The following is a 26,090-nucleotide window of genomic DNA, read 5'->3' on the forward strand; positions in this document are numbered from 1 at the left end:
ATGTGTGTGTGTGTCTAATGTGTGTGTGTGTCTAATGTGTGTGTGTGTCTAATGTGTGTGTGTGTCTAATGTGTGTGTGTGTCTAATGTGTGTGTGTTTACTCTCGGCTCAGCTTCCTCTTCCTGTCATAATGACATCACTTCCCTGCAAACCGCAGGCAGCGATGAACATTACCGCAGTAAACCGCGAAATACTGGAGGGAATAACGCAGGAAAACGCAATCAACCGCACAGAATTTGCTACCTGCGTTATTCCCTGCGGGATTTCACGATAACATTGCAGGCAATGGAATGAAATGCCGCAGCAAAACATGCAGCTGTCAAAATATGCATAGTGCGCACAGCATTTTTTTTTCCCATAGGTATTGCTGGTGATTCACTGCAGAGATGTTATGAACATAACATGCAGCAAAACATGCAGCAAAACCGCAGGAAATCCGCGGCAAAAACCGGCAAGTGTGCACAGGGCCTAATAGTCGTGATTGCAGTAAATGTAATAAGAACATGATGGTTCTATAGTACTCATCTAAAAAAAAAATGAGCAGAAAAACTAATGCTTTTTTTCATCGTTTATTTTGGTCCAAAGGTTCAGCAAACAATGTACCGCTCACATCTTACCAAAACTATGTTCATCAAATCAACTCATTATATACAAATATGTAGTAATAAAAATCGTAAGTGCACTTTTATACCCACAGAGTGAGCCCATCATTAGGTTTTAATACTGCACATCATGCAAAAATAATCGCCCCCCTTCGTCCTTAAGTCTAATGAAGGGTCCACAGATTATCCTCTATGCAAGTCGTGGTTCAGTGTACAATCCGGAAATCCGTCTCGGAATCCAGCTTCTTATGTCATTCGTTTCTAACGTCTATTAATTGTGTTATATTCCAGTGATTGTGGCGTCCTTCACAGTTGTGATGGGTGGTGAAGTCATTATTTCTAGTGCTAACCGAAAAAAAACCTTAAAATTTCTCACATCGAGGATCAAAAAAAATCTCTGTATTTTGGCAAAGCAAAAACCCTGAGATTCTTAGTCTAAAATATGCACTCATCAGCCTCAGTAAACTAGGTCCTTCTTTCAAGGGTCAAAGCCACCTTGTTTGCCATCACCCTCCGACACCAATGTTGTACTAGAGGGCGAGATCACAGCGTGTACTTACAAATTGTATCCAGATACTACCACATCTAGGTCTCATAATGCCTACAGATTGGCTCCTAAGCGCAGTACCGCTGCACACAGCACAGCCCAGTGCTAGTACTGGTCCACTGTTCACCTATTTTTGGCCACAGACTGAATTCATGCGTGTGACTCCACCGCGGATTTATCTGTCTCCACCTTCTGTTCAGGTGTTGACTTTGACTTAGTCTGTTCGTTTTCTTCAGCGTGGTCTTCTCGTTTGTATCTGATGATAACCCAGGCTGCAGCGGAGAGGTACAACACAGCCAAGATCGTGAAGTAGCCAAAATACACATAAAACTGGAAGACAAAAACACAGCGTCAGACAAAAAAAACCAGCCAATGTAATCGGTAGTATAAACTCAACTCTATGTGCAAGGGTTGTTGTTTATTTACAACAAGTTGCCATTGGGGCCAGGAGACCTCCTTCTCATGGCAGAGGTGGGACTGAGAGCCTATAGGAATAGCCATGATATTGGGACAATGCTCCAATGTGATCAATTACTTTAGCTGCAGAAAAAGTCAGGTGTTGTCTAACAGGACAAGAATGATTAATTAAGAATTGATTTTTTTTCTTAAAAAGGGAACCTGTCACCAAATTTGTCCCCTATAAGCTGCAGCCACCACCACTGAGCTCTTATATACAACATTCCAGAATACTGTATACAAGAGCCCGGGCTACTCTGTATAACTTAAAAAACACCTTTATTCTACTCACCTAGAGGGCGGTCCGGTCTGATGGTTGCTGCTGCTCTCAGTCCCGAACCTCCCCCATCTTGTGCAGTTGCCACGTGGATGATGCGTCCTACGTCATCCACACAGAATCCGGCATTGCACTCCTACGCATTTTGATGTACCCTGATTAGTGCAGAGCAAAAGTACTGTAATGCGCAGACACGAGTAAAGGTCAAAGACCGCATGCGCACTACAATACTTTGATCTGCCCTCAGCCGGGCAGAGAGGAGTGTGCCTGCGCAGGAGCGCAATGGAGGCCTCTGTGTGGATGATGTAGGACATATCATCCACATGGGACTGGAAAGGGGGCATCGATTGCACAAGATGGAGGTGGCACCAGACAGAGTAGCGACACCATCGGACTGGACTGCCTCCTAGGTGAGTATTTTAATGGTCTTTTTTATATTATACAGAGCGGCCTGGCATCTTATATACAGTATTTCTGAATGCTGTATATAAGGGATCACTAGTGGTGGCCACAGTTCATAAGGGAAAAACCTGCTGACAGGTTCCCTTTAACACCATGAGCCTAGAAAAATTGATCATTTGATTTTTTGTATATTATTCTGCAATACTTCAAGGCTCACCTCAATGGCTGAAATAGGGTTCATATGTTGGGTCCAAGCTGCCAATACAACCCATTAGCAATCTGTGTGATCACATCAAAGGCCCCAATGGGATAACTACTTTAGCTTCTGTCGCTAAAATTGACTGCAGCATATTAGAATTTAAAAGGGGGGTTTCCAACTTTTGTAAAAGTGGCTGTCAATATTGTATACAGCAAAAAAAGAGAATTTTGTTACTTACCGTAAATTCTTTTTCTTGTAGTTCCGTCATGGGAGACCCAGACCATGGGTGTATAGCTACTGCCTCCGGAGGACACACAAAGTACTACACTCAAAACGTGTAGCTCCTCCCTCCTAGCATATACACCCCCTGCTAGCCAGTCCTAGCCAGTTTAGTGCAAAAGCTGAAGGAGGACATCCACCCACAAGAAGAGACAGAGTAAAACCCGGAAGAACCGGAACCTCTGTCTACAACAACAACAGCCGGTGAAGACACACGGAACAAGAAACCTGCCAACAGGCAATAGGGAGGGTGCTGGGTCTCCCATGACGGAACTACAAGAAAAAGAATTTACGGTAAGTAACAAAATTCTCTTTTTCTTTAATGTTCCTATGGGAGACCCAGACCATGGGACGTTCCAAAGCAGTCCATGGGTGGGAATAAACAGACAACTGAGAAGCAGGCGAAACCTAACTTCACAAATGGGCGACAGACGCCTGAAAGATGCGTCTGCCCAAGCCCGCGTCTGCCAAAGCATGAGCATGCCTTGGGTAGTGCTTCGAAAAAGGATGCAGTCTAATCCGAGCTGCAGTCTGACAGACCTACTGAGCCGTAGCCTGGTGCCTGAAAGCCCAAAAGGCACCGACAGGTCTGATCAAGTGTGCCCTGATCCCCGGCGGGGAAGGCACTGGAGTACACTTGTAGGCATCGGAAATGGCCGACCTAAGCCAACGAACCAGGGTCGGCTTAGATGCCGAGAGACCGCTACGCTGACTAGTGGTCAGCACCAGAGAGAGGTGCACCGCCTAATAACGGCGGTGCGGGACACATAGATCCGGAGCGCCCGCGCCAGATCCAGGAGATGCAACGCTTCCTCAAAGCGATGAACAGGAGCCGGACAAAAGGAAGGCAGGAAAATTGCCCCGGATAAGGTGGAAGCAGTAACCACCTTAGGGAAAAAGTCCGGAGTCGGACGGAGACCACCTTGTCTTGATGCAAAAGACCAAAAAAGGGGGTGACTCCGAGAGAGTGCAGCCAGAACTCTCTGGCGGGAAATTATGGCCACTAGAAAGACTACTTTCTGTGAAAGATGAAACAAAGAAACCTCCCTAAGAGGCGCAAAAGGGGGGTTTCTGGGAACCGTGAGGACCGGATTAAGGTCCCAGGGCTCCATAGGCCGCCAGAAAGGCGGAATGATGTGAGATGCGCCCTTGAAGGAGTGCACCGGAGCCAGCCGGACGATACGCCGCTGGCACACACTGACAGAGCCGAGACCTGTCCCTTAATGAGGGATAGTCCTAGCTGTAGACCTGACTGTGGAAGGGACAGGAGGGTCGGCAAGGCCAAAAAGGTCAAAGGACACTTTGGAGCTCGAGTCATAGTGGAGATGACTTCAGGAAGGATACTAGAAGTCGTCAAGATCCAGGACTCAAGAGCTACGCCGTCAGAGAGTCCAGAATTCTGGCGGAAAAAGCGGACCTTTTGAGAAAAGGTCTGGACGGTCCGGAAGATGCCATGGCAACCCAACGGACAGATGGAGCAGGTCAGGGTACCAAGCCTGCCTGGGTCAGTCTGGAGAATGAGAATGACCCGACGGCCCTCTTTACTGATCTTGCGCAGGACTCTGGACAAGAGCTAGAGGGTGAAACACGTAAAAGAGACGAAACTGGGACCAAACATGAACCAGTGCGTCTGCCGCAAAACCTGAGGATCGTGGACCACGGTTGGACAGCTGAAATAGTCTGCCTCGCAGTTTTCACATCTAGGATGTGGGCTGCGGATACGGTGGACTAGGAGTCCCTCGTTCACTGAAGAATGCGTTGAGCCGCCAACATTGCCAGGCGGCTGAGTGTCCCGCCCTGGAAGTTGATGTAGGAAAACGTTGTCACGTTGTCCGACTGGACTCAAATGTGCCTAGCCGCCAACAGATGGTGAAAGGCTTAGAGAGCTAGAAATACAGCTCTGATTTCCAGCACATTGATCCAGAGGGCTGATTCGGACAGAGTCCAAGCGCCCTGCGCTCCACGGTGGAGATATACTGCTCCCAGGGCGGATAGACTAGCATCCTGGTGAGGAGCACCCGGGACGGGGCAGGAAGGAGCGTCCCTGAGACAGAGTGGCCGAAGCCACCACTGAAACGAGCCCCTGGTCAGTGGCGAAGCCACCACCCCCGTGGAAGGAGGAAGTTCGCTTGTACAGCGGAAAACATCCAGTCTCAGAGGACGCAGGAGAAACTGGGAAAGGAATCGCTTCCATTGATGCCACCATCTGACCAGCACCTGTATTCGGTGTCTGATAGAACGACGTCGACCGCCAGCGGAGGGACTACTGTTCGACTAAGAGCAGCTTCACAAGTGCCGACAGAGTCTCGAATTGCGTCCCTGGGAACCTCTGGTTCGAAGTCAGAGTGGACTTGGACAGAATGACAAGCCACCCGAATTGGTTAGAGTGAGCGAAGCACTCTGCTAAGAGTCTGCACTGGACGAAGCCCCGACAAGAAGACCGTCCAGGGCAAAAGATCACTGCCAATCCCTAGAGGTGCAGGACCCTAATCACAGCTGCCCCAATGAGAATACTCGAGGGGCCGTGGCTAACCCCAAGGGAAGAGCCACGAATTGGACCACTCCGATTGCAAAACGTAGCCAACGCTGGTGTGAAACTGCGATTGACACCTGCAGATAGGCAACTCTGATGCCGATGGCTGCTAGGGAATCTCCTTGGGTTCTTGATTGATCCGGTGAAAAACACACGGAACAAGACAGAGACTCCATGTGAAAACGCCACACCTGACCATGCTTGAAAAGCTAAAGATCCAGGTCGGAAGGCACCGCCCTCTTCGGGGACTAGGAATAGATTTAAGCAGAAATCTCAGAACCGTTCCCAGTCGGGAACCGGTACAATTACTCCATTGGCCTGCAAGAAATGCCACGGCCTGTGAGAAGGCGGCGGCCTTGGAGCCGGGGGGAGTTGACAGAAAAAATCTGTTTGGCGGGTGGATAGAATTCCATCCTGTAGCCCTAGGAGATATAATCCCGCCCCCACTGAACGGAGACGTGTTAAAACCATACGTCGCCAAGTGGAGAGAGCCTGCCACCGACCAAGGACGTTGTTGGCGTGGCTAGATAGCTCGGAGGAAGCTGACTCAGTGGCAGCATCTCCTGCGGTCTTCTGAAGACGCAGCTTCGAGCGCCATTTGGGTCTATGAACCTTGGCCGAGCTAGAGGACGAGGCCGAGGGCTTAGGGAACGATCAGATGGAGGAACGGAAACAACCGAAACCTCAACTGATTCCTGCCCTGGACAGGTTCCCTGGTTTAGGTTTGTGGCAAGGAAGAACTCTCCCCGCCAAGAGCTTCCTTAATTTCATCCAGTTGGTTCCGAAGAGACTGGTCCCACAAAAGGGAGCCCAGCAAGGAACTTCTATAGAAGCATCTGCCTTCCATTTCCGAAGCCACAGGAGCCTGCGGATAGCGAGGAAAGTAGCCAAGGCCACCGCCGTGCGGTGTCCAGCATGGCAGACATGGCATAGGATGAAAAGACCGAAGTCTGGAAGTTCAGGCAACCATTTCGGGCATAGAGTCCCTGTGAGGGAATGCATCTCCTCTAGAGAAGCAGAGAAGGCTACAAAAAAACCGCACTGCTGTAAATCTGAGGAGAACGAAGCTCCTGCCGCCCCCATACAGATTTGGCCAGAAGGACAACCGGGCGGACCGCAAAACCTTAAGTGAGGAGCCATCAGCCACTGACATAACGGTCCGGGCTGAGCCACCTGAGGTGAATGAGCCCACTTCTTGACCACCATTGGTGGACAGGGAAAAAACAGTCCTCAGAATCACGCTTCATGGGAAGCGACTGTCAGAGCGGACCCTGGGCTTGGTCACAGTGGCCTGAAAACTGGAGTGGTTAAGGAACACACATTGTGTTCTCCTAGGCAAGGTAACTCCGGCGGATTGAGGTCCAGTACAAAATTAATGTACCGTGGGATCCTTATAGAGGTGCAGTCAGCCACTGATACAACTATCCGGGCTGAAAGTCTAGACACCGGAGGGACCACCCTTGGCGAATGAGCTCACTCCTTGACCACCTCTGATGGGAGGGGGAAACAGGCAGCAGAACCCCGCTTTGGGGTCTGACAGGACAGGCTGTGGGCTTGGACACAGTGGGCTGAAAACTGGAGTGGTTAAGGAACACACTCCTTGTCCTGTTAAAGGTATACTGATGCCTTTCTGCCAGCGGGGAATACTCCCCTGATTCAGGTGGATGGAGGTCCAGTACAAGTATAATGGACGCAATCCAATCATTAGCATCTGCGTCACCTACGGACGGATCAATGGTACATAAAGTAGCGTCCGAGCCCCTGGTAGAGACATCCTCCTCGTCCAGTGAGACAGCTCGTAATCAGAGCTGCGGGACGGGGAGGACAGGGGACCCTGCGTCTCCCTGTCAGGAGGACGGGGTCTGAGACCAGAAGGAGAGTCCTCTGTGAGCTGTGCTGAGCGAGCTGTAGCAGAAAACGCCCTGAGAAGGGGGCTGCATGCTCAGCAGATTCCGGGACAGCCGACCCCTGGAAATAGGATTCCAGCCAAACCAGGGGTCAGCCACCGAAGCCGGAGCAGCTGGAGGGACCACTAATGAGCCTCCAAGCTGAGGGGCCACAGTGGTTATGAGCTCGGTACAGCCGTACGAGACTACATGCAGTGGATAATAAAAACAGCCTGCAGCCTCGCTCTGTGAGACATGCTGCAGAGGTGGGGGCTCTGTCTAGAATGGCCCCCAGCATATATAAACAGATAAAATAAGCAGCTGCACAAACCGGAGGTTGTGGCTGCCAGATCGCTTAAACAGACATGTCTGTGCCCTCTAGTCCCTCAGCCCAGGCCCCCACTTGTCACAATGTGGAATCTCTGTGCCTATGCAGGCACAGAGAACGCTGAGAAAATGGCGACCGGAGTGAGGAGAGGGGGCGGGGCCTACTCTGAGAGCGGCAAATGAGGTAGCCAGGGGAGGGAATCCTTCCTCAGTGAGGAGTGTCCCTTCCCTGTGCTGCACAGCCGCTGGGCGGAGCCATACTGTCCCTCTGCCTGACTGACATGCAGAGACAGTGGAAACCGAAACTAGGCCTCAGGCGAAGCCGGGGCCTAGAGTAAAACATGCGGCCGGCGTGCAGGCACCCTCGGCGCGGTTCTCCAGTGAAAACTGGAGAACCGGCCGGAAACGTTAACACAAACATAAAAACACACTCCCCCAATAAATAAATATAAAGGACCCCTGGAAAGACCACTTTCTGTGGTAATAACGTCTCATATACTTAGCTTGTGAGACGCAGGTTGCCAGGTCCCTGGGGGGTGATCGCTCCGTCCAGCAGGATCCTGAAAAAGGGCTGCGGATGGAGACCGGTCTCCTGCAAAGCAGTGAGAACCGTGTTGGCTCCCACTTCAAGCCAGAGCCCCAGCATGGGATGGTGAAGGAGCGCGGCATGAGAAGGCTCCAGCCTTGGAAAATCAACCTTAACTGCACCGCCGACACAGTGGGGTGAGAAGGGACATGCCGGGAGTCAAGCTGGACCCGCTTTTCTTCCAAATCTTTGATCCAAAGTGGAAAAATCAAAAATCAAAATCAGAGAATGCATGTGTGTGTGATCCTCCTGAAACACAAAGCATTGAACTGGCTAGGACTGGCTAGCAGGGGGTGTATATGCTAGGAGGGAGGAGCTACACGTTTTGAGTGTAGTACTTTGTGTGTCCTCCGGAGGCAGTAGCTATACACCCATGGTCTGGGTCTCCCATAGGAACGTTAAAGAAACATCACTACTCCCCTACTCTCTTCCCTAGCAATCCAGCAATGACCTTCCTGCAGGGCTTTAAGTCTGGCATAGATGAGGTGACCACTGCGGCCACTGATTGTCTGCAGAGATCATGTGCTGTCAGCATGTCAACAAAGACTGGAAACACCGCAGGACGGGCAGAGCTGGATCTCCGGTGGAGAGAAGTCATCTCATCTATGGCTGTGGCGGAATGCTCCTACCTTACCTGAGGGTGCACAGAAAGAGCCAAGCCTCTCTTGTCAGCGATAATAATGGTTATGATCGTTTTCAATATCGTAGCAAAGAAAGTGTTAATTCCAAAAACCAGAGCACAAAGTTCTTTAGACATAGAGCTGGCAATCTGGAAACTGAAAAAGAAGAAAAATGGTATCATGTATAACAGAAGCCGGTCAGATCTGTAGAGCTTCAATGATGGAGTAGCGCTTGTTAAAGTATTTCTTGTTAGCATCCTCCACCTGACATTCTGGCAGATATAGTAAGTTTAGTATCCCCGAGCCCTGTGAGACAGACATCCACCTTGTATTCTTACCCCACGGCACCCAACAGGAGGCGTACCAACAAGTGTTATGTCGGGAAGGTGAGAAACTTATTTTTCAGCCAGAAAGTCAAACTGTCTGCTAGAAATGCTCATTACAATCTAAAGAAGTTCTCGTTACAGAAAACCCAAATAACTAACTTACATGGCAATGGGAACCAAGAACTGGTATGAACTGCGGAAAAGGACATAAGCCACGTAGCACACCCAGATATTGGAAGTTGTGTTCATGAGCATAAGAAGTCCCGCCTGGAAAGCAGTGACCACCCCAATAACCAATTCAGACCACAAGCTCCAGCGGATCTTCACATACCCAGCAGCAAAGGACGTCATCGCTCCTAAAAAAAACAAGCAGAAATATAGTTACTAGCACTCATATAGCAAGAGGCAAGGAACGTTTGTTCATTCCAATGTGAACAGGTTGGGTTTCTTATGTACACAAGTAATTAACTCTCCCTCCTGAACTAATGGGAACTTACCGTTGTGGGGGATCGAAAATGTTGCAAAATATCGATTCATGGTTGTAAAAGTTTTATTTCCAAGACTGCAGGGAAACGTTTGCAATCAAGCAGTTTTTAAATTGTAATAGCTCTTTTATAATTTAATTGCTGTAAAATACAACACATTGGACGCACTACGCTACCTGTTTGTATTAGAAAGAACAAACATAGATCGAATATATAGCATGGAATTTTAATTACAGTCTATCTAGACATTTATTCATGTACAAATCAAAGAAACCCTGAAGCCTTGCAATTATTTAAAATTAATTAGGTTTAACAGATTAACGAATAGGGAATTATTTTGGAGTTTTATAATGACCCAGACCGTCCCCGGAAGGTAGACTATGAAGAGAATACGAGACAATAGTAATTTTATGGTTACTAGAAGGCAGAATGTCTGTGTGTAATATTATAATATTATTATTTATATATATATATATATATATATATATATATATATATATATATATATATATATATATATTATATATATATATATATATATATATATATATATATATCTATATCTATCAACCCCAGACCTTTTAACTACTTCATTGATTACAGGTTAACAAGGGAGACGCCTTCAGAGTTAATTGCAGCCCTTAGAGTCCCTTGTCCAATTACTTTTGGTCCCTTGAAAAAGAGGAGGCTATGCATTACAGAGCTATGATTCCTAAACCCTTTCTCCGATTTGAATGTGAAAACTCTCATATTGCAGCTGGGAGTGTGCACTTTCAGCCCATATTATATATATAAATTGTATTTCTGAACATGTTTTTGTAAACAGCTAAAATAACAAAACTTGTGTCACTGTCCAAATATTTCTGGACCTAACTGTGAGTATATACATACACACACACACACACACACACACACATATATACACACACACATACATACATACATACATATACACACAGTACAGACCAAAGGTTTGGACACACCTTCTCATCTCTAGAACAACTGTTAAGAGGAGACTTTGTGCAGAAGCCTTCATGGTAAAATAGCTGCTAGGAAACCACTGCTAAGGACAGGCAACAAGCAGAAGAGACTTGTTTGGGCTAAAGTACCGTACACAAGGCATGGGCATTAGACCAGTGGAAATCTGTGCTTTGGTCTGATGAGTCCAATTTGGATCCAAACACCGTCTCTTTGTAGAAAAGGTGAACGGATGGACTCTACATGCCTGGTTCCCACCGTGAAGCATGGAGGAGGAGGTGTGATGGTGCTTTGCTGGTGACACTGTTGGGGATTTATTCAAAATTGAAGGCATACAGAACCAGCATGGCTACCACAGCATCTTGCAGGGGCATGCTATTCCATCCGGTTTGCATTTAGTTGGACCATCATTTATTTTTCAACAGGACAATGACCCCAAACACACCTCCAGGTTGTGTAAGGGCTATTTGACTAAGAAGGATAGTGTTGGGGTGCTACGCCAGATGACCTGGCCTCCACAGTCACCAGATCTGAACCCAATTGAGATGGTTTGGGGTGAGCTGGACTGCAGTGTGAAGGCAAAAGGGCCAACTAGTGCTAAGCATGTCTGGGAACCCCTTCAAGACTGTTGGAAAACCATTTCCGGTGACTACATTTTGAAGCTCATCAAGAGAATGCCAAGAGTGTGCAAAGCAGTAATCAAAGCAAAAGGTGGCTACTTTGAAGAACCTAGAATATAAGACATATTTTCAGTTGTTTCACACTTTTTAAGTAAGTATTTCATTCCACATGTTTTCATTCATAGTTTTGGTGTCTTCAATGTGAATCTACAATTTACAGAGTCATGAAAATAAGGAAAACTCTTTGAATGAGGTGTGTCCAAACTTTTGGTCTGTACTGATATATATATACATTATATATATATATAATATTCATAGAATAACCGTGTCATAAATATTGCAATAGAATTAAACAATTATTACAGTGTATAGATATATATATATATATATATATATCTCTATCTATCTCTATCTCTCTATCTATACACTGTAATAATTTTTTAATTCTATTGCAATATTTATATGACACGGTTATTCTATGAATATGTGCCTTTTCCTTTGGCATACAATGATGTCTGTTTTTTCTGTCAGGAAAGGGTTAAGTGGATGAAAGTTATCACATCCGTCATGTGAGTTTAGAACTATGAACAGTTTTCTGATGAAGGGGACAGAACGTCGTTCTATCCAGTCCCGGATACTCTCTTGTTCTGGTGCCTCAGCATTGGGATGGGTGATGGTTTAGCAGCCCTGTGGACACCTTCCTTACCTCCATCAGCGTTGTGCCTGACTAGTACAACCTCCTCTGTTTCTGCTTTATACTTTCCAGTCTTCTCTTTCCAAGTAATTCATGATAAGCGAGTACACAGATGAAGCCGCAGGGGCTCACCGTTGCTGCTTTCTAAGATTAAAGGGGGCTTTACACGCTACGAGATCGCTAATGCGGAGTCGTTGGGGTCACGGAATTGGTGACGCACATCCGGCCGCATTAGCGATGTCGTTGCGTGTGACACCTATGAGCGATTTTGCATAGTCGCAAAAACGTGCAAAATCGCTCATCGGTGACATGGGGGTCCATTCTCAAAAATCGTTACTGCAGCAGTAACGAAGTTGTTCCTCGTTCCACCGCAGGAACGAGGAACCTCTCCTTACCTGCCTCCCGGGCGCTATGCGGAAGGAAGGAGGTGGGCGGGATGTTACGTCCCGCTCATCTCCGCCCCTCCACTTCTATTGGGCGGCGGTTCAGTGACGCAGCTGTGACGCTGAACGAACCGCCCCCTTAGAAAGGAGGCGGTTCGCCGGTCACAGCGACGTCGCCGGGCAGGTAAGTAGTGTGAGGGGTCTGGGCGATGTAGTGCGGCACGGGCAGCGATTTGCCTGTGTCGCACAACAGATGGGGGCGGGTACCCACGCTAGCGATATCAGTACCGATATCGCAGTGTGTAAAGCGGCCTTAACATTTCCCTAGGTGTTTGATCACATGCTGCACCTCCAGCACCTCTGAGCTCATCATACATAAAGCCATTGACATACGATCTCTGGAGGCCGCTGAGCTTTTGATTTATGAGGAGCTGAAATGGCTGGAGATGTGGCAGAAATGTTCACTCTTGTCCTAAAACAGACAGGCAGGCAGGAAACTGTCTTACCTCAGAAAGCAGCAACTACCAGCCCCTGCTGTTTTGTCTGTATACTCACTTATCATAACTTTCCACAGCTCTTAAGGTCCAGTCACACTAAACAACTTACCAGCGATCCCAACAACGATAGGGATCGCTGGTAAGTTGCTAGGAGGTTGCTGGTGAGATGTCACACTGCGACGCTCCAGCGATCCCACCAGCAACCTGACCTGGCAGGGATCGCTGGAGCGTGGCTACACGAGTTGCTGGTGAGCTCACCAGCAACCCGTGACCAGCCCCCAGCGCCGCGTGGAAGATGCTGCGCTTGGTAACCAAGGTAAATATCGGGTAACCAACCCGATATTTACCTTGGTTACCAGCTCACGCAGCTACACGTGCAGAGAGCAGGGAGCAGCGCACACTGAGCGCTGGCTCCCTGCTCTCCTAGTACAGCACACATCGGGTTAATTACCCGATGTGTGCTGCAGCTAAATGTGCAGAGAGCAGGGAGCAGCGTACAATGCTTAGCGCTGGCTCCCTGCTCTCCTAGCTACAGCACACATCGGGTTAATTACCCGATGTGTGCTGCAGCTAAATGTGCACAGAGCAGGGAGCAGTGCACAATGCTTAGCGCTGGCTCCTTGCTCTCCTAGTTACAGCACACATGGGGTTAATTACCCGATGTGTGCTGCAGCTACACGTGCACAGAGCAGGGAGCAGCGCACAATGCTTAGCGCTGGCTCCTTGCTCTCCTAGTTACAGCACACATCGGGTTAATTAACCCGATGTGTCCTGCAGCTACATGTGCACAGAGCAGGAGCCGGCACTGACAGTGAGAGCGGCGGAGGCTGGTAACAAAGGTAAATATCGGGTAACCAAGGACAGGGCTTCTTGGTTACCCGATGTTTACATTGGTTACCAGCCTCCGCAGAAGCCGGCTCCCTGCACATTTAGTTGTTGCTGTCTCGCTGTCACACACAGCGATCTGTGCTTCACAGCGGGACAGCAACAACTAAAAAATGGCCCAGGACATTCAGCAACAACCAACGACCTCACAGCAGGGGCCAGGTTGTTGCTGGATGTCACACACAGCAACATCGCTAGCAACGTCACAAAAGTTGTTCGTTAGCAGCGATGTTGCTAGCGATGTTGCTTAGTGTGACTGGACCTTTAGCCAGGGGGAACTGATAAGTAAGTGGCGACCATGAACTGGAGCAGCTCTGCATGATCACGCGCATCCATTACACAGTACATAGCAGGGACACATATATAAGATTATCTCCGTACAGGAACATTTAACACATACAATTGTGGAAATTATTATTCCTAGATCTATTGATTAAAATGAACTTTGTTCGTGAGACAAGCCCTTTAATTTATCAAGGTGCCATTTATAGATCCAACGTTCTGCACCATCTGATTTCTTAATACCCTTTTAGCAGTTATTCAAAGCTGCAAATCCTACGGGAGGTCATAAAGAAGAGGTGATATACGGGCGTTCCTTAGATGCACAGTCCCCTGCTGTTCAGTACCGGAGGGAAGCAGAGCGGGCTTTAAGCCGTATCTAGCCACCAACAGCGGAGCAGAAAACTGAGCTGGGGGAAGGTAGCTAGCTTCTCTGCAGCAGCACATAATGACAGTGGTCACTCTCTTCCTGAAGAAAAATTCAGTAAAGGAGTGAAGAATCAAGGAAGGAGAAATGGAGGGTAATTACATGGATTTTCCCACATTCAAAACTAGGTGATAGATTGGTGGGAGCTCATGAGCAAGAGGGTCCATGACTCCCCTGTGTTAATGTACCGTATTTTTCGGACCATAAGACGCACTTTTTTCCCCCCAAATGTTGGGGGAAAGTGGGGGGGTGCGTCTTATGGTCTGAATATAGGGCTGCGGGGAATGAGGGTGCTGCGGGTCATCGGGGGCACGAGCAGGCAGTAGCAGCCTACCGTGACCACGTGGACCCACTCATTTAATATGCACGCCCATCCTCCCGCCCATCATCTCTCAGCACTGAAGCCGGCACTGACAGGTGGGCGAGGTGATGGGCGAGGGATAAACAGCCGGCCCGCATGATCACCCCTGGCAACTGCAGCCTGGAGTGATCATGTGCGGCTGTCTTCACTGCCCCCCGAACATCATCATCAGTGCGGGGGGCAGTGAATCAGTACACATTACTCACCATTCCCCTGCAGCATCGCAATCTCCTCCTGTCTCCTCCGATCAGCTGACTTGCGTGGAGACTAGCGGGGCGCACAGCGATGACGTCATCGCTGTGCGCACGTGTCCACACGCAGCCACCGGCACAGACAGGAGGAGATCGCAATGCTGCAGGGGAACGGGGACGGCTCCACTCAGCGGCGCTGCCGCTGACATAAATGGTAAGAGGAGCGGTGCTGCAGGGAGTGAGGTAAGGTAAGGTGAGTATGAACTTTTATTTTTTTTATGTGCCACAGGATGCGGCTATACACCAGGATGATGGGGGTATATGAGCAGGATAGGGGTTTATTATGAGCAGCATGGGGAGTATATGAGCAGGACATTACCCCATAACAGTGTCAGCAGCAGATCCTCGCCCCATAACAGTGTGTCATGACCACATTTTTTGCTTAAAATTTTATTTTCCTCCTCTAAAACCAGGGTGCGTCTTATGGTTCGGTGCGTCTTATAGTCTGAAAAATACGGTAACTTGTAAGGAAACATGCATGACCACTATGACCACTGCCCTATTCAAAGTCTATGGGACTGCCAAAAATACTTGGGTACAGCGCTCAAGTATCTCTGGGAACCCAAAAGACAGTGAACGGGGCAGTGGTCCTATATGAGCCCTTCTCCATTCACACAGGGCACCTTGGGACCTTTGTCTTTGTAAACAGTGGGGTTTCCAACCAATAGGACTCCCACTAATCACACAAATTGTGGATACATGAGCATTCCCATAGTAGAAATCCCAACTAAAAGACATGGGCACAAGCACAACCAAATATCTCCCCCAACGCCACATTCGGCCCTTCATTGTCCACCACACAAGCTCTTGATGCAAACCTAACCAGGGCCTTGAGTGTGACAGCGCACACAAGAGCCCATGTATGTGGACACCGCTCAGAGAAGGACTCCCTCTAACAAGCTGCCGCACTGTAAATGACAACTATGAAATGGGTCCTCTTTATAGAGAAGTGAAATGCGCTGAGGAATTTTATTGGCCCTAATACTACTAATCCTTTCCAATTACAGCCAAGTAGGACCTCATGTATGACTTCTGTGGAGGCTGCAAGGAGAATTGGTGTCACCTCTACGGGGGAGCGGCGGCTGCAGGGAGAATTGGTGTCAGCTCTACGGGGGAGCGGCGGCTGCAGGGAGAAGAGGTGTCAGCTCTACGGGGGAGCGGCGGCTGCAGGGAGAAGAGGTGTCAGCTCTACGGGGGAGCGGCGGCTGCAGGGAGAAGAGGTGTCAGCTCTACGGGGGAGCGGCGGCTGCAGGGAGAAGAGGTGTCAGCTCTACGGGGGAGCGGAGGCTGCAGGGAGAAGAGGTGTCAGCTCTACGGGAGAGCGGAGGCTGCAGGGAGAAGAGGTGTCAGCTCTACGGGAGAGCGGAGGCTGCAGGGAGAAGAGGTGTCAGCTCTACGGGAGAGCGGAGGCTGCAGGGAGAAGAGGTGTCAGCTCTACGGGAGAGCGGAGGCTGCAGGGAGAAGAGGTGTCAGCTCTACGGGAGAGCGGAGGCTGAAGGGAGAAGAGGTGTCAGCTCTACGGGAGAGCGGAGGCTGCAGGGAGAAGAGGTGTCAGCTCTACGGGAGAGCGGAGGCTGCAGGGAGAAGAGGTGTCAGCTCTACGGGAGAGCGGAGGCTGCAGGGAGAAGAGGTGTCAGCTCTACGGGAGAGCGGAGGCTGCAGGGAGAAGAGGTGTCAGCTCTACGGGAGAGCGGAGGCTGCAGGGAGAAGAGGTGTCAGCTCTACGGGAGAGCGGAGGCTGCAGGGAGAAGAGGTGTCAGCTCTACGGGAGAGCGGAGGCTGCAGGGAGAAGAGGTGTCAGCTCTACGGGAGAGCGGAGGCTGCAGGGAGAAGAGGTGTCAGCTCTACGGGAGAGCGGAGGCTGCAGGGAGAAGAGGTGTCAGCTCTACGGGAGAGCGGAGGCTGCAGGGAGAAGAGGTGTCAGCTCTACGGGAGAGCGGAGGCTGCAGGGAGAAGAGGTGTCAGCTCTACGGGAGAGCGGAGGCTGCAGGGAGAAGAGGTGTCAGCTCTACGGGAGAGCAGAGGCTGCAGGGAGAAGAGGTGTCAGCTCTACGGGAGAGCAGAGGCTGCAGGGAGAAGAGGTGTCAGCTCTACGGGAGAGCGGAGGCTGCAGGGAGAAGAGGTGTCAGCTCTACGGGAGAGCAGAGGCTGCAGGGAGAAGAGGTGTCAGCTCTACGGGAGAGCAGAGGCTGCAGGGAGAAGAGGTGTCAGCTCTACGGGAGAGCAGAGGCTGCAGGGAGAAGAGGTGTCAGCTCTACGGGAGAGCAGAGGCTGCAGGGAGAAGAGGTGTCAGCTCTACGGGAGAGCAGAGGCTGCAGGGAGAAGAGGTGTCAGCTCTACGGGAGAGCAGAGGCTGCAGGGAGAAGAGGTGTCAGCTCTACGGGAGAGCAGAGGCTGCAGGGAGAAGAGGTGTCAGCTCTACGGGAGAGCAGAGGCTGCAGGGAGAAGAGGTGTCAGCTCTACGGGAGAGCAGAGGCTGCAGGGAGAAGAGGTGTCAGCTCTACGGGAGAGCAGAGGCTGCAGGGAGAAGAGGTGTCAGCTCTACGGGAGAGCAGAGGCTGCAGGGAGAAGAGGTGTCAGCTCTACGGGAGAGCAGAGGCTGCAGGGAGAAGAGGTGTCAGCTCTACGGGAGAGCAGAGGCTGCAGGGAAAAGAGGTGTCAGCTCTACGGGAGAGCAGAGGCTGCAGGGAGAAGAGGTGTCAGCTCTACGGGAGAGCAGAGGCTGCAGGGAGAAGAGGTGTCAGCTCTACGGGAGAGCAGAGGCTGCAGGGAGAAGAGGTGTCAGCTCTACGGGAGAGCAGAGGCTGCAGGGAGAAGAGGTGTCAGCTCTACGGGGGAGCAGAGGCTGCAGGGAGAAGAGGTGTCAGCTCTACGGGGGAGCAGAGGCTGCAGGGAGAAGAGGTGTCAGCTCTAATAGGGTAAAGTCAGTACAACTCAAGATGCATTAGATTGGAATCTCTATTCCGTTCCCACTGCAGCCAATTTTCATTTTTTTCCTGCCCATCAAGCTTGACCTTTGCAGGACAAGTTGTAGTTTTGAAGGCCACCTTTTATATTTACTACAAAATGTAGTGGAAAATAGAGGAAAAAATTGCAAGTATGCTGAAAGCAGTCCAATCCAGACAGCCAGTATCATGCCCATAGAGGCACATCTATAGTCCCTGTAGTGCCCCACTGTTTCCTCCCAACATTCTATAATCACACAAATCCCTGGTAGCCACTGTGACCTCGGGTGTGCACAGTGATCTGCCTATGTGGCATTGCTCTGGCGTCACACTGCACACTCAAAGTCTAACTGGCCGACTACTTCCGTCTGCAAACCGTTACCGTGCTGAACCGGAAGGTAGTGGCTCATCCAGTGAACTTCTGCCTATGTGCCACTATGTGGGGGCTCAGCACAGGGCCGGACTGCTCAGCAGAAGTATACGCCACTATGGCTAGTCAAACTATTTGGCATTTGCTAAAAAAATTAAAATGCTGATTTTATGTTTATACAAGAAACTTTCCCTTAACATTGAGGTTGCTTGCAATGACTTGTCCGAGCACATGGCTGCCGTGACTTACCATGAAAACATTTTATCACATTTAATGCATAGGATAAAAATGTCATAAATGTTCTTGAGGAATCTTACCAAGTAGTGTAGAAGCAGCATCAACCCCCCCATTGTACACTTTGCGGTTGTTTGTGGTGGGATAGATCTCATTCCACAGGATCTGCACGTAGTACAGCATAAGGTAATACCCGGCAGAATTGAAGATCCACCACAGTGACCAGATCCGAAGTCTGGGATGATGTACAGTTCCTTTCAGTTCAAGGATCATGCGGACAAACACAGAGTCTTTCCACCGGCTGCACAAACCACCAACTTTGGCTTCGGGATTCATCTTTTGTAGCTCAGACTGATGAATCCCATTTTCTTGCTTAGATATGTTTTTATTGAAGAAAAGACTCTTCTTGGGACGTCTCAAGAAGAGAGTGAGGATCAGTCCAAACAACATGAAGCCCAGCGAGATGTAATTAAGAGTCAGAAAGGGAACATCGAAAGCAGTAACGCATATCTGTCCCAACACGGCACTCAAGAAAACCCCCATGAGCACAGCGGATCGGGAGTACCCGGCCGCTCTTTGATAGTTGGAAGGAGAAACCAATGAGAAAATGTATGAAGAATAGGCAACTCGGGCGGCCATGGTGATGCCATAGAAGAACTCCATGAACTGCATTGCAATCACATCGGTTCCGAAGATGAGCAATAACCAGACGGAGATGTGACTGAGGCTCTGGAGGATCAAAACCGGTTTATAACGCAGGTAATCAGTCAGGAGAAAAACCGGAACTAGAACCGCCATGTAGGAGTAGCTCAGCACCGGAGTAATTTCATTGGTGACCTACAAAAGACAAAGAGGGAAGAAAAAAGGTAAAAGGTTTTTTACAAAGCAAGAATAAAAGAAAAAAAAAAAAAAAAAAAAAATAGGGATTAAATATTACAGGAAGGGTAATGTGACCAAAAGCTCAATAAGAACATCATTATGGCATGTACAAGGAAAGAACATTGTCACGACCATAATATTGTACGCCCCTATACAAGGTCACAGTAAGGGGGTCCAATACTCTCCCTTGCATGACCGAACAGGACGGGGGCCCATCACGTGCCATCGCTCTACTTGGTGCTTTGCTCGGCTGTCTCAATCAGGCTTTGTGATTAAATTTGCCATCCGGTTGTACAGATCTGGGCCCATTTAATTAGCACTACTTTTTATGCTCTTTACTAATGGGGCGGTGCTCACAGGATCCTCTGGGGTGAGTCTGTAGGCTGCTCTACGTTATTACCCTGTCTGCACCGCACAAAAAATTAGCTCTGAATAAAATGCCCATATCTCTGGATCCGTGTGCCGGATTTAATAAAAAAACAAAAAAGTGGAATACCCGGGAGCAGTGGGAATAAAATAAGAGGGAGACCTGGCCACGTTTGACATGGTGACCAGTTCTCTTTAAATGACTGCCGATCAGTTTGCATGTTGCTAATCAATGTTGTTTGACACCTCATGTAAATGATCTGTTTTTTTGGGGTTTTTTGTTCCCCTTATATAATGTTACTAGTAGAATTAACCACCATCGCATGGGTCTATTTTGTTTAACTGTTTTGTTTGGTATTATCTCTTGATCTGATGCCTTAATATGTACAGAAATCTTACATGTCTAAACGTCCAGAAGAGAATGCAATTAATATTAGTTTTTTTGTGAATATGGGGAGATCGGTATGTCCAAAGCCCGCTTTACACGCTACAAAATATCTTACAATGTGTCGGCGGGGTCACGTCGTAAGTGACGCACATCCGGCATCGTAAGGTATGTTGTAGCGTGTGACAGTGACGTGCAATTGCGATTGAACGAAAAACCGTTCATCGCATACACGTCGTTCATTCCTGATGAATTGAACGTCAGATTGTTCATCGTACCCGGGGTAGCGCACATCGCAGTGTGTGACACCCCAGGAACGATGAACAGATCTCACCTGCCTCCTGCGGCTCCCGGCCCACAATGCGGAAGGAAGGAGGTGGGCGGGATGTTTACGTCCCGCTCAGCTCCGCCCCTCCGCTTCTATTGGCTGGCTGCCGCGTGACGTCGATGTGATGCCAAACGTCCCTCCCACTCCAGGAAGTGGACGTTCACCGCCCACATCGAGGTCGTATGGAAGGTAAGTACGTGTGACGGGGGTTACTCGTATGTGCGGCACATTCAACAAATTGAACATGCCACACATACGATGGGGGCGTTGCAAATCGCATACGATATCGTATGCGAAATTGCAACGTGTAAAGCAGGCTCTAGAGAGTTGAAACTGGTGTAAAGCCTTTAGAAGCCCCTCCTTTACCTATGTGACAAATTTGGTGCACATTGCTCCGGTTGTTTGGCCGTGAATACCGAACAGTCAGCAGAAATTAATTTTTATATAAATATATAAGGATGGGATCTGCCATATCATGATGATGGTGGTGGTGGGGGGGGGGCAGACACCTGCCAATCCAAACAATGGGGAGACGGATGTCCTTTTGCCACTTCTCCTGTAGTAGTGGTAAATGCAACGCCGCACCATCCATGGGACGTGTAATTCCCTGCACGGTGGGTGGCAGGAGCGTTGTGAGACCCTGGCTGTTGGAACCGCAAGTCATCGCATGTCCTAGTCAGATGCCATCACTTTAGTGCGCAGCCCCTTTATGTTAGCAATCAGAGTTAAAAAAGCTACAATTGTGGTATCTGGCTTTTAACAATAGAAAGCATAAGCTGGATGATGTTGGTAAATGTTAGCGAGAAGTAATTATTCTTATTGGAAGGGGTATTCCTCCAATGGACTCTTAGCATCCGCCCACAGGATATGTATGACTGCTGGGACCCCACCGATCACTAGGAGCTTCTGTTCCTACTATGTGACCATAGTGAGGGGGGATTTGGATACATCTAAAGTCACTGTGGACCTTTCAAATCCAGCTCAATATAATATGCTTGATAGCATGAGGAGTAGGGAAAACAGCACCGCCTTTGGGGAGACTTGTAGAGATCCCCGAAAAAAAAAAAAAAAAAAAAAAATTGTTCAATATTTATTAAGAGATCATTAAAAGGAACATAGTTGAATCCTCCTCAAAAACCCATAGAAATCACCAATGCATTTCTGGTGTATATGACAACCTTACACATGGCACATCACAACTCTCCTGCAAAAGATGGCAGCGGCTCTGCCAAAGAGAACAAAGTAGCACTTGGCCGAGCGGGAGTGAAAAGGGATAGCTGACGGCTGAATCATTTGCCTGACAGCTATATAATGTATATGAATAAAGGGACCGTCTCAAGTTCTTAAATCGGTAAAATTGTAAGGCGCGTGTATAAAAAAAAAAAAAAAAAAAAGAAGAAGAAGAGGGAGAGATAATCCTGGAGGATTTTTTTCTTTTATAGTGTAGAGCTAATTGTCAAGGTAACTGGCCCCCATGCGGTCTCAGAGTGGCCAGTTTCCAGGGTAAGAGTGTGTAAAGCTTGCTCTATGCTTCGGACCAGCAGGGCAACCTGGTTCAATGACTCCCCCTTGAAAAATACACCACCCCGGCAATCAGGAATCTGGGAGGCAGAGGAGTAGTGCACGCTCCTGAAGGTTTACCGCGGTTTTTATGCGGATTTGCCGCAAGTTGGTCCCTGCAGATTTTTAAGATTATCTATGGCAAAAAACGCAGGTAACAGCGGTAACGAAGTGACATGCTCATTAATTCCGCAGCAGAAAATCCGCGGGTAAATCCGCAGGTTTAAAAAAAAAAAAAAAAACCCGCAGTGTGCGCACAGCATTTTTTTAAAACCCATAGGATTTGCTGGGGAATGACTGCAGCAATGTTAGACACATTTTCTGCAGCAAATCTGCGGCAAAATCCGCAGCGTGCGCACAGGGCCTTAAAGAGAACCATCCACCAGGTTTTTCCATATATAAACTAAAGCCCGTGCTATACTGCAGCTATCATGCTGATTCTATACATACCTTTAGTTGTCAGATCGGATGTATAGTTCCTGAAATACAAGCAAGTAAAGTTTGTGAAATGCACTGTTACTTGCTTGATAGGTGCTGCAGAATATCTAATAGGTGGGTCGGGTTTTGCTAGTTATTCCCGCCCGTCTGCCTGCCTGTCCCTCCAGCCCACTGTCTGCCCCTCCAGCCCACTGTCTGCCTGCCTGTCCTTCCTTCCCCTGTCTCTATTACAGGGGGAGGAAGGACAGGCAGCAGACAGGGGCAGGAATAACTAGCAAAACCCGACCTACCTATTAGATATTCTGTAGCTGCTATCAATCAAATAACAGTGCATTTCACAAACTTTACTTGCCTATATTTCAGAAACTATACATCCGATCTCACAACTAAAGGTATGTATAGAATCAGTATGATAGCACCAGTATAGCACTGGCTTTAGTTTATACATGAAAATTCTGGTGGTTGGTCCTCTTTAGATCTCTAAAAATGGCTCATTGTGACGACCTGAAGGAGCGATTACCCCAGACACCACTACCCACATAGTTTTTCAGAGATGGCGAAGAAGATAATTTCCAGACTTACAAGATTCCTTTTTCGTAGGGAGAATATATCTATGACACAACCCTACTTTTCTCAGCTAACAGGTTCCCTTTAACAACTAGCTAGTCCCGAGTCTTAAACTCATAAGCTTGCGGCCGGATGACTGATGTCTGGGTTAAGGACTGGACAAAGGTTGCAGTTCACATGCTTTCACAGCAGTTTGCTGCTTAGTACATTCCTCAATAAGTAAAGTGTGAAAATCCCTGTGCACACTTCTAAGCCATTTTATTACAGGAGAATTCTGATGAATCATTGTGCATTCGGAAACCGGGGACAAGTGACACCATCAGATGTGGGCCTCGCCATAGTGTCTGCATTATCTGTGCACACTACAAAAGGATTGGGGGCTGCCATATAACAGGGGACCCGACAAAAGGTCTATTTGCTGGAACAATATTTAGCCAAGGCTTGCAAATAAAACACAATGTGTAATGGGATGTAATGCATCCAGCATCCATGTTATCAAAGGGGATGTCCAGGATTTCAACCTTAAGGTACCGTCACACCTAGTGAGATCGCAGCTGAGTCACGGTTTCTGTGACGCAGTAGCGATCTCGTTAGCGATCTCGTTATGTGTGACATCTACCAGCGATCAGCCCCTGCTGTGAGATCTCTAGTCGTTGCAGAATGGTCCAGGCCATTTTCTTCAAAGGTGACGTCCTGCTGGGCAGGACACATCGCTGTGTTTGACACTGTGTAACAGGATCACAGTGACTGCTGAGATCGTTATACAGGTCGCTACTGCCACCTGTATTGTTCCTGCATCGCTGGTAAGATCTGGCTGTGTGACATCTCACCTGCGACCTCCCAGCGACTTACCTGTGATCCCTATCAGGTCGCATCGTTTTTGGGATCGCTGGTAAGTCGTTGTGTGTGACTGGGCCTTTACTCATTTACCTCCTGTAGCCCTGACAAGTTAGTAGAAACCAAAAAAGCTTTTATTAATAGAGGTAACAATGACCCCAGTGGAAAGGCCGCTTCTTTCAATGGAACCAGATCTGAAGGATGAAGTGCGAAAAGCATCGGGAAACATAGCGTAAGCTTAGCCTGAGCCCAGCCTAATAAAAGGATGACACTTTGCTTTACCCTCTATTAGGGGAGACCCAAGATGACAAATTTAAAAGGACTGTATCAAGTTTTGATATTGAACCCCATCTATTGGATAAGGGAAAACTTCCCGATCGGTGGAGTTCAACTGTTGGGATCCCGAAAATGCAGACCTGAATGGAGCAAAGAGTCAATAACCACTCAAAAAGGTGACGTGATCCTTTCCTTACACAACACACAGCAAATTATGGATTGTATACCTGCTCTTTGGTGAAATTCCTTTCGAGGCTGAGTAGGAACGGCGTTATGAAGCTTTCTCCTGGGCGTAGCTGAGTCATGAAGCCATAAAAGCATAGGTAGAACAGCAGAAACTTCCACCCTTTCTGCTCCTCGGGGGGCGCTGCCGGGGTCTCAGATGGAGATGGCGTCTCTTCCACAGGAGGCTCATGTTCCTCCTTCTCTGGAGGTTCAAGTTTCTCATTCTTTTCACAGTCTGGATCCATCTTGATATTGTACCCTGTGGGCTGACAAATATTATAAGATGTTACCTTTATAGTAAAGTTACATTATTCACTGTCCCAATAGAAAAACTTCACATGCAAAGTTACTTTAGTTAATGGGGTTGTCCCCTACTTTTACATTGATGGCCAATCCTTAGGGGTACTTTGCACACTACGATATCGCATGTGCGATGTCGGAGGGGTCAAATCGAAAGTGACGCACTTCCGGCGTCGCACCAGACATAGTAGTGTGTAAATCCTAGATGATACGATTAATGAGCACAAAATCGTCATAATCGTATCATCGGTGTAGTGTGTGGGAAATCCATAATTACGCTGCCGCGATGTTACGATGTTGTTCCTCGCTCCCGCGGCAGCACACATCGCTGTGTGTGAAGCCGCAGGAGCGAGGAACATCTCCTACCTGCGTCCTGCAGCTCACGCCGGCTATACGGAAGGACGAAGGTGGGCGGGATGTTTACGTCCCGCTCATCTCCACTCCTCCGCTTCTATTGGCCGCCTGCCGTGTGATGTCGCACGACCCGCCCCCTAATAAGGAGGCGGGTCGCCGGCCAGATAGACGTTGCAAGGCAGGTAAGTGCGTGTGAAGCTGCCGTAGTGATAATGTTCGCTAAGGCTGCTATCACAAGATATCGCTGCTGCGACGGGGGCAGGGACTATCGTGCTCGGCATCGCAAGCATCAGCTTGCGATGTCGTTGTGTGCAGAGTCCTGCTTAGGATAGGTCATCAACGTCAGATCAGTCGGGGTCCGACACCCCGGACCCCAGCCGATCTGCTGTTTTCTGTGCTGGCAGCAGAAACCGCTCATCTCCAGTTCTGCTCCATCTACTCATAGTGGCTGCGGCCAGGTACTGCACATTCGCCTCCTATACCTCAATAAGAGGTGACTGTGTAGTTTCCATCCGTGGTCACTAGCAGAAGATGGAGCAGTTCCGGAACTGAGCAGTTCCAGCTGCCTGTCGATGGCACCGAGCTCAGCAGATCAGCGGGAGTGCGGGTGACATTGATGATAGGCTAGGCTAGGATAAGGATAGGCCATCAATGTAAAACTAGTGGACAACCCCTTTAAAGGGGTTGTCCAGTCTAGAATGACAAGTCTGCAATCCCTCTGTGTCCGCAGACTTGTGAATTCTTGCATCGTGCACACTATACGCTGCGGGGATTCTCCCGTGTCAGAGCCGGAAATGGCGGTCACACAAGTATGCAATAGGCAGACTCCCAGGCATTATCCGACCAGATGGGTGCCGCCTCACTCGATACAAGTATACTGACCGATGTCGTGCCTATCTATTTTTTTTGTACCTAGAATATCCGTTAACAAAACCCTACATTTGTTATTTTATATCTGGGGTCACTAAACATTTGCTGTTACTTTTCTTACTGATCCAATTATTTTTTGATTTTGCAATTTCGCATAAACAAAACCAATGACTAGGACTATATTTATTGCTTGCCATTACTTCTCTTCCTGGATGTCGCTGGTTTAGCACAGTTTATAGTTATTACCACTATGTAG

The 26,090-nt window shown here is 48.6% G+C and overlaps 1 protein-coding gene across 3 annotated transcripts in view; it reads right to left on the bottom strand.

Moving 5' to 3' along the window:
- Positions 1 to 567: 567 nt before the first annotated feature.
- SLC19A1 (solute carrier family 19 member 1) overlaps positions 568 to 26,090 on the bottom strand; it is a 31,127-nt gene continuing 5,604 nt past the window's right edge. For 2 of the 3 annotated variants that reach the window (XM_075318901.1, XM_075318899.1), the window contains exons 2-6: positions 24,313 to 24,576; positions 18,533 to 19,286; positions 9,204 to 9,396; positions 8,729 to 8,870; positions 568 to 1,479 (exon numbers count right to left, since the gene is read on the bottom strand). In XM_075318901.1, coding sequence (XP_075175016.1) covers positions 1,300 to 1,479; positions 8,729 to 8,870; positions 9,204 to 9,396; positions 18,533 to 19,286; positions 24,313 to 24,555 — 1,512 coding nt within the window. In that variant the 5' untranslated portion in view covers positions 24,556 to 24,576 and the 3' untranslated portion in view covers positions 568 to 1,299. The remainder of the gene's footprint in view (positions 1,480 to 8,728; positions 8,871 to 9,203; positions 9,397 to 18,532; positions 19,287 to 24,312; positions 24,577 to 26,090) is intronic. The other variant, XM_075318902.1, reaches the window with a different exon arrangement.

This window comes from Anomaloglossus baeobatrachus, chromosome 7 (genome assembly GCF_048569485.1).
Source record: "Anomaloglossus baeobatrachus isolate aAnoBae1 chromosome 7, aAnoBae1.hap1, whole genome shotgun sequence".
NCBI classification, from domain to species: Eukaryota; Metazoa; Chordata; class Amphibia; order Anura; family Aromobatidae; genus Anomaloglossus; species Anomaloglossus baeobatrachus.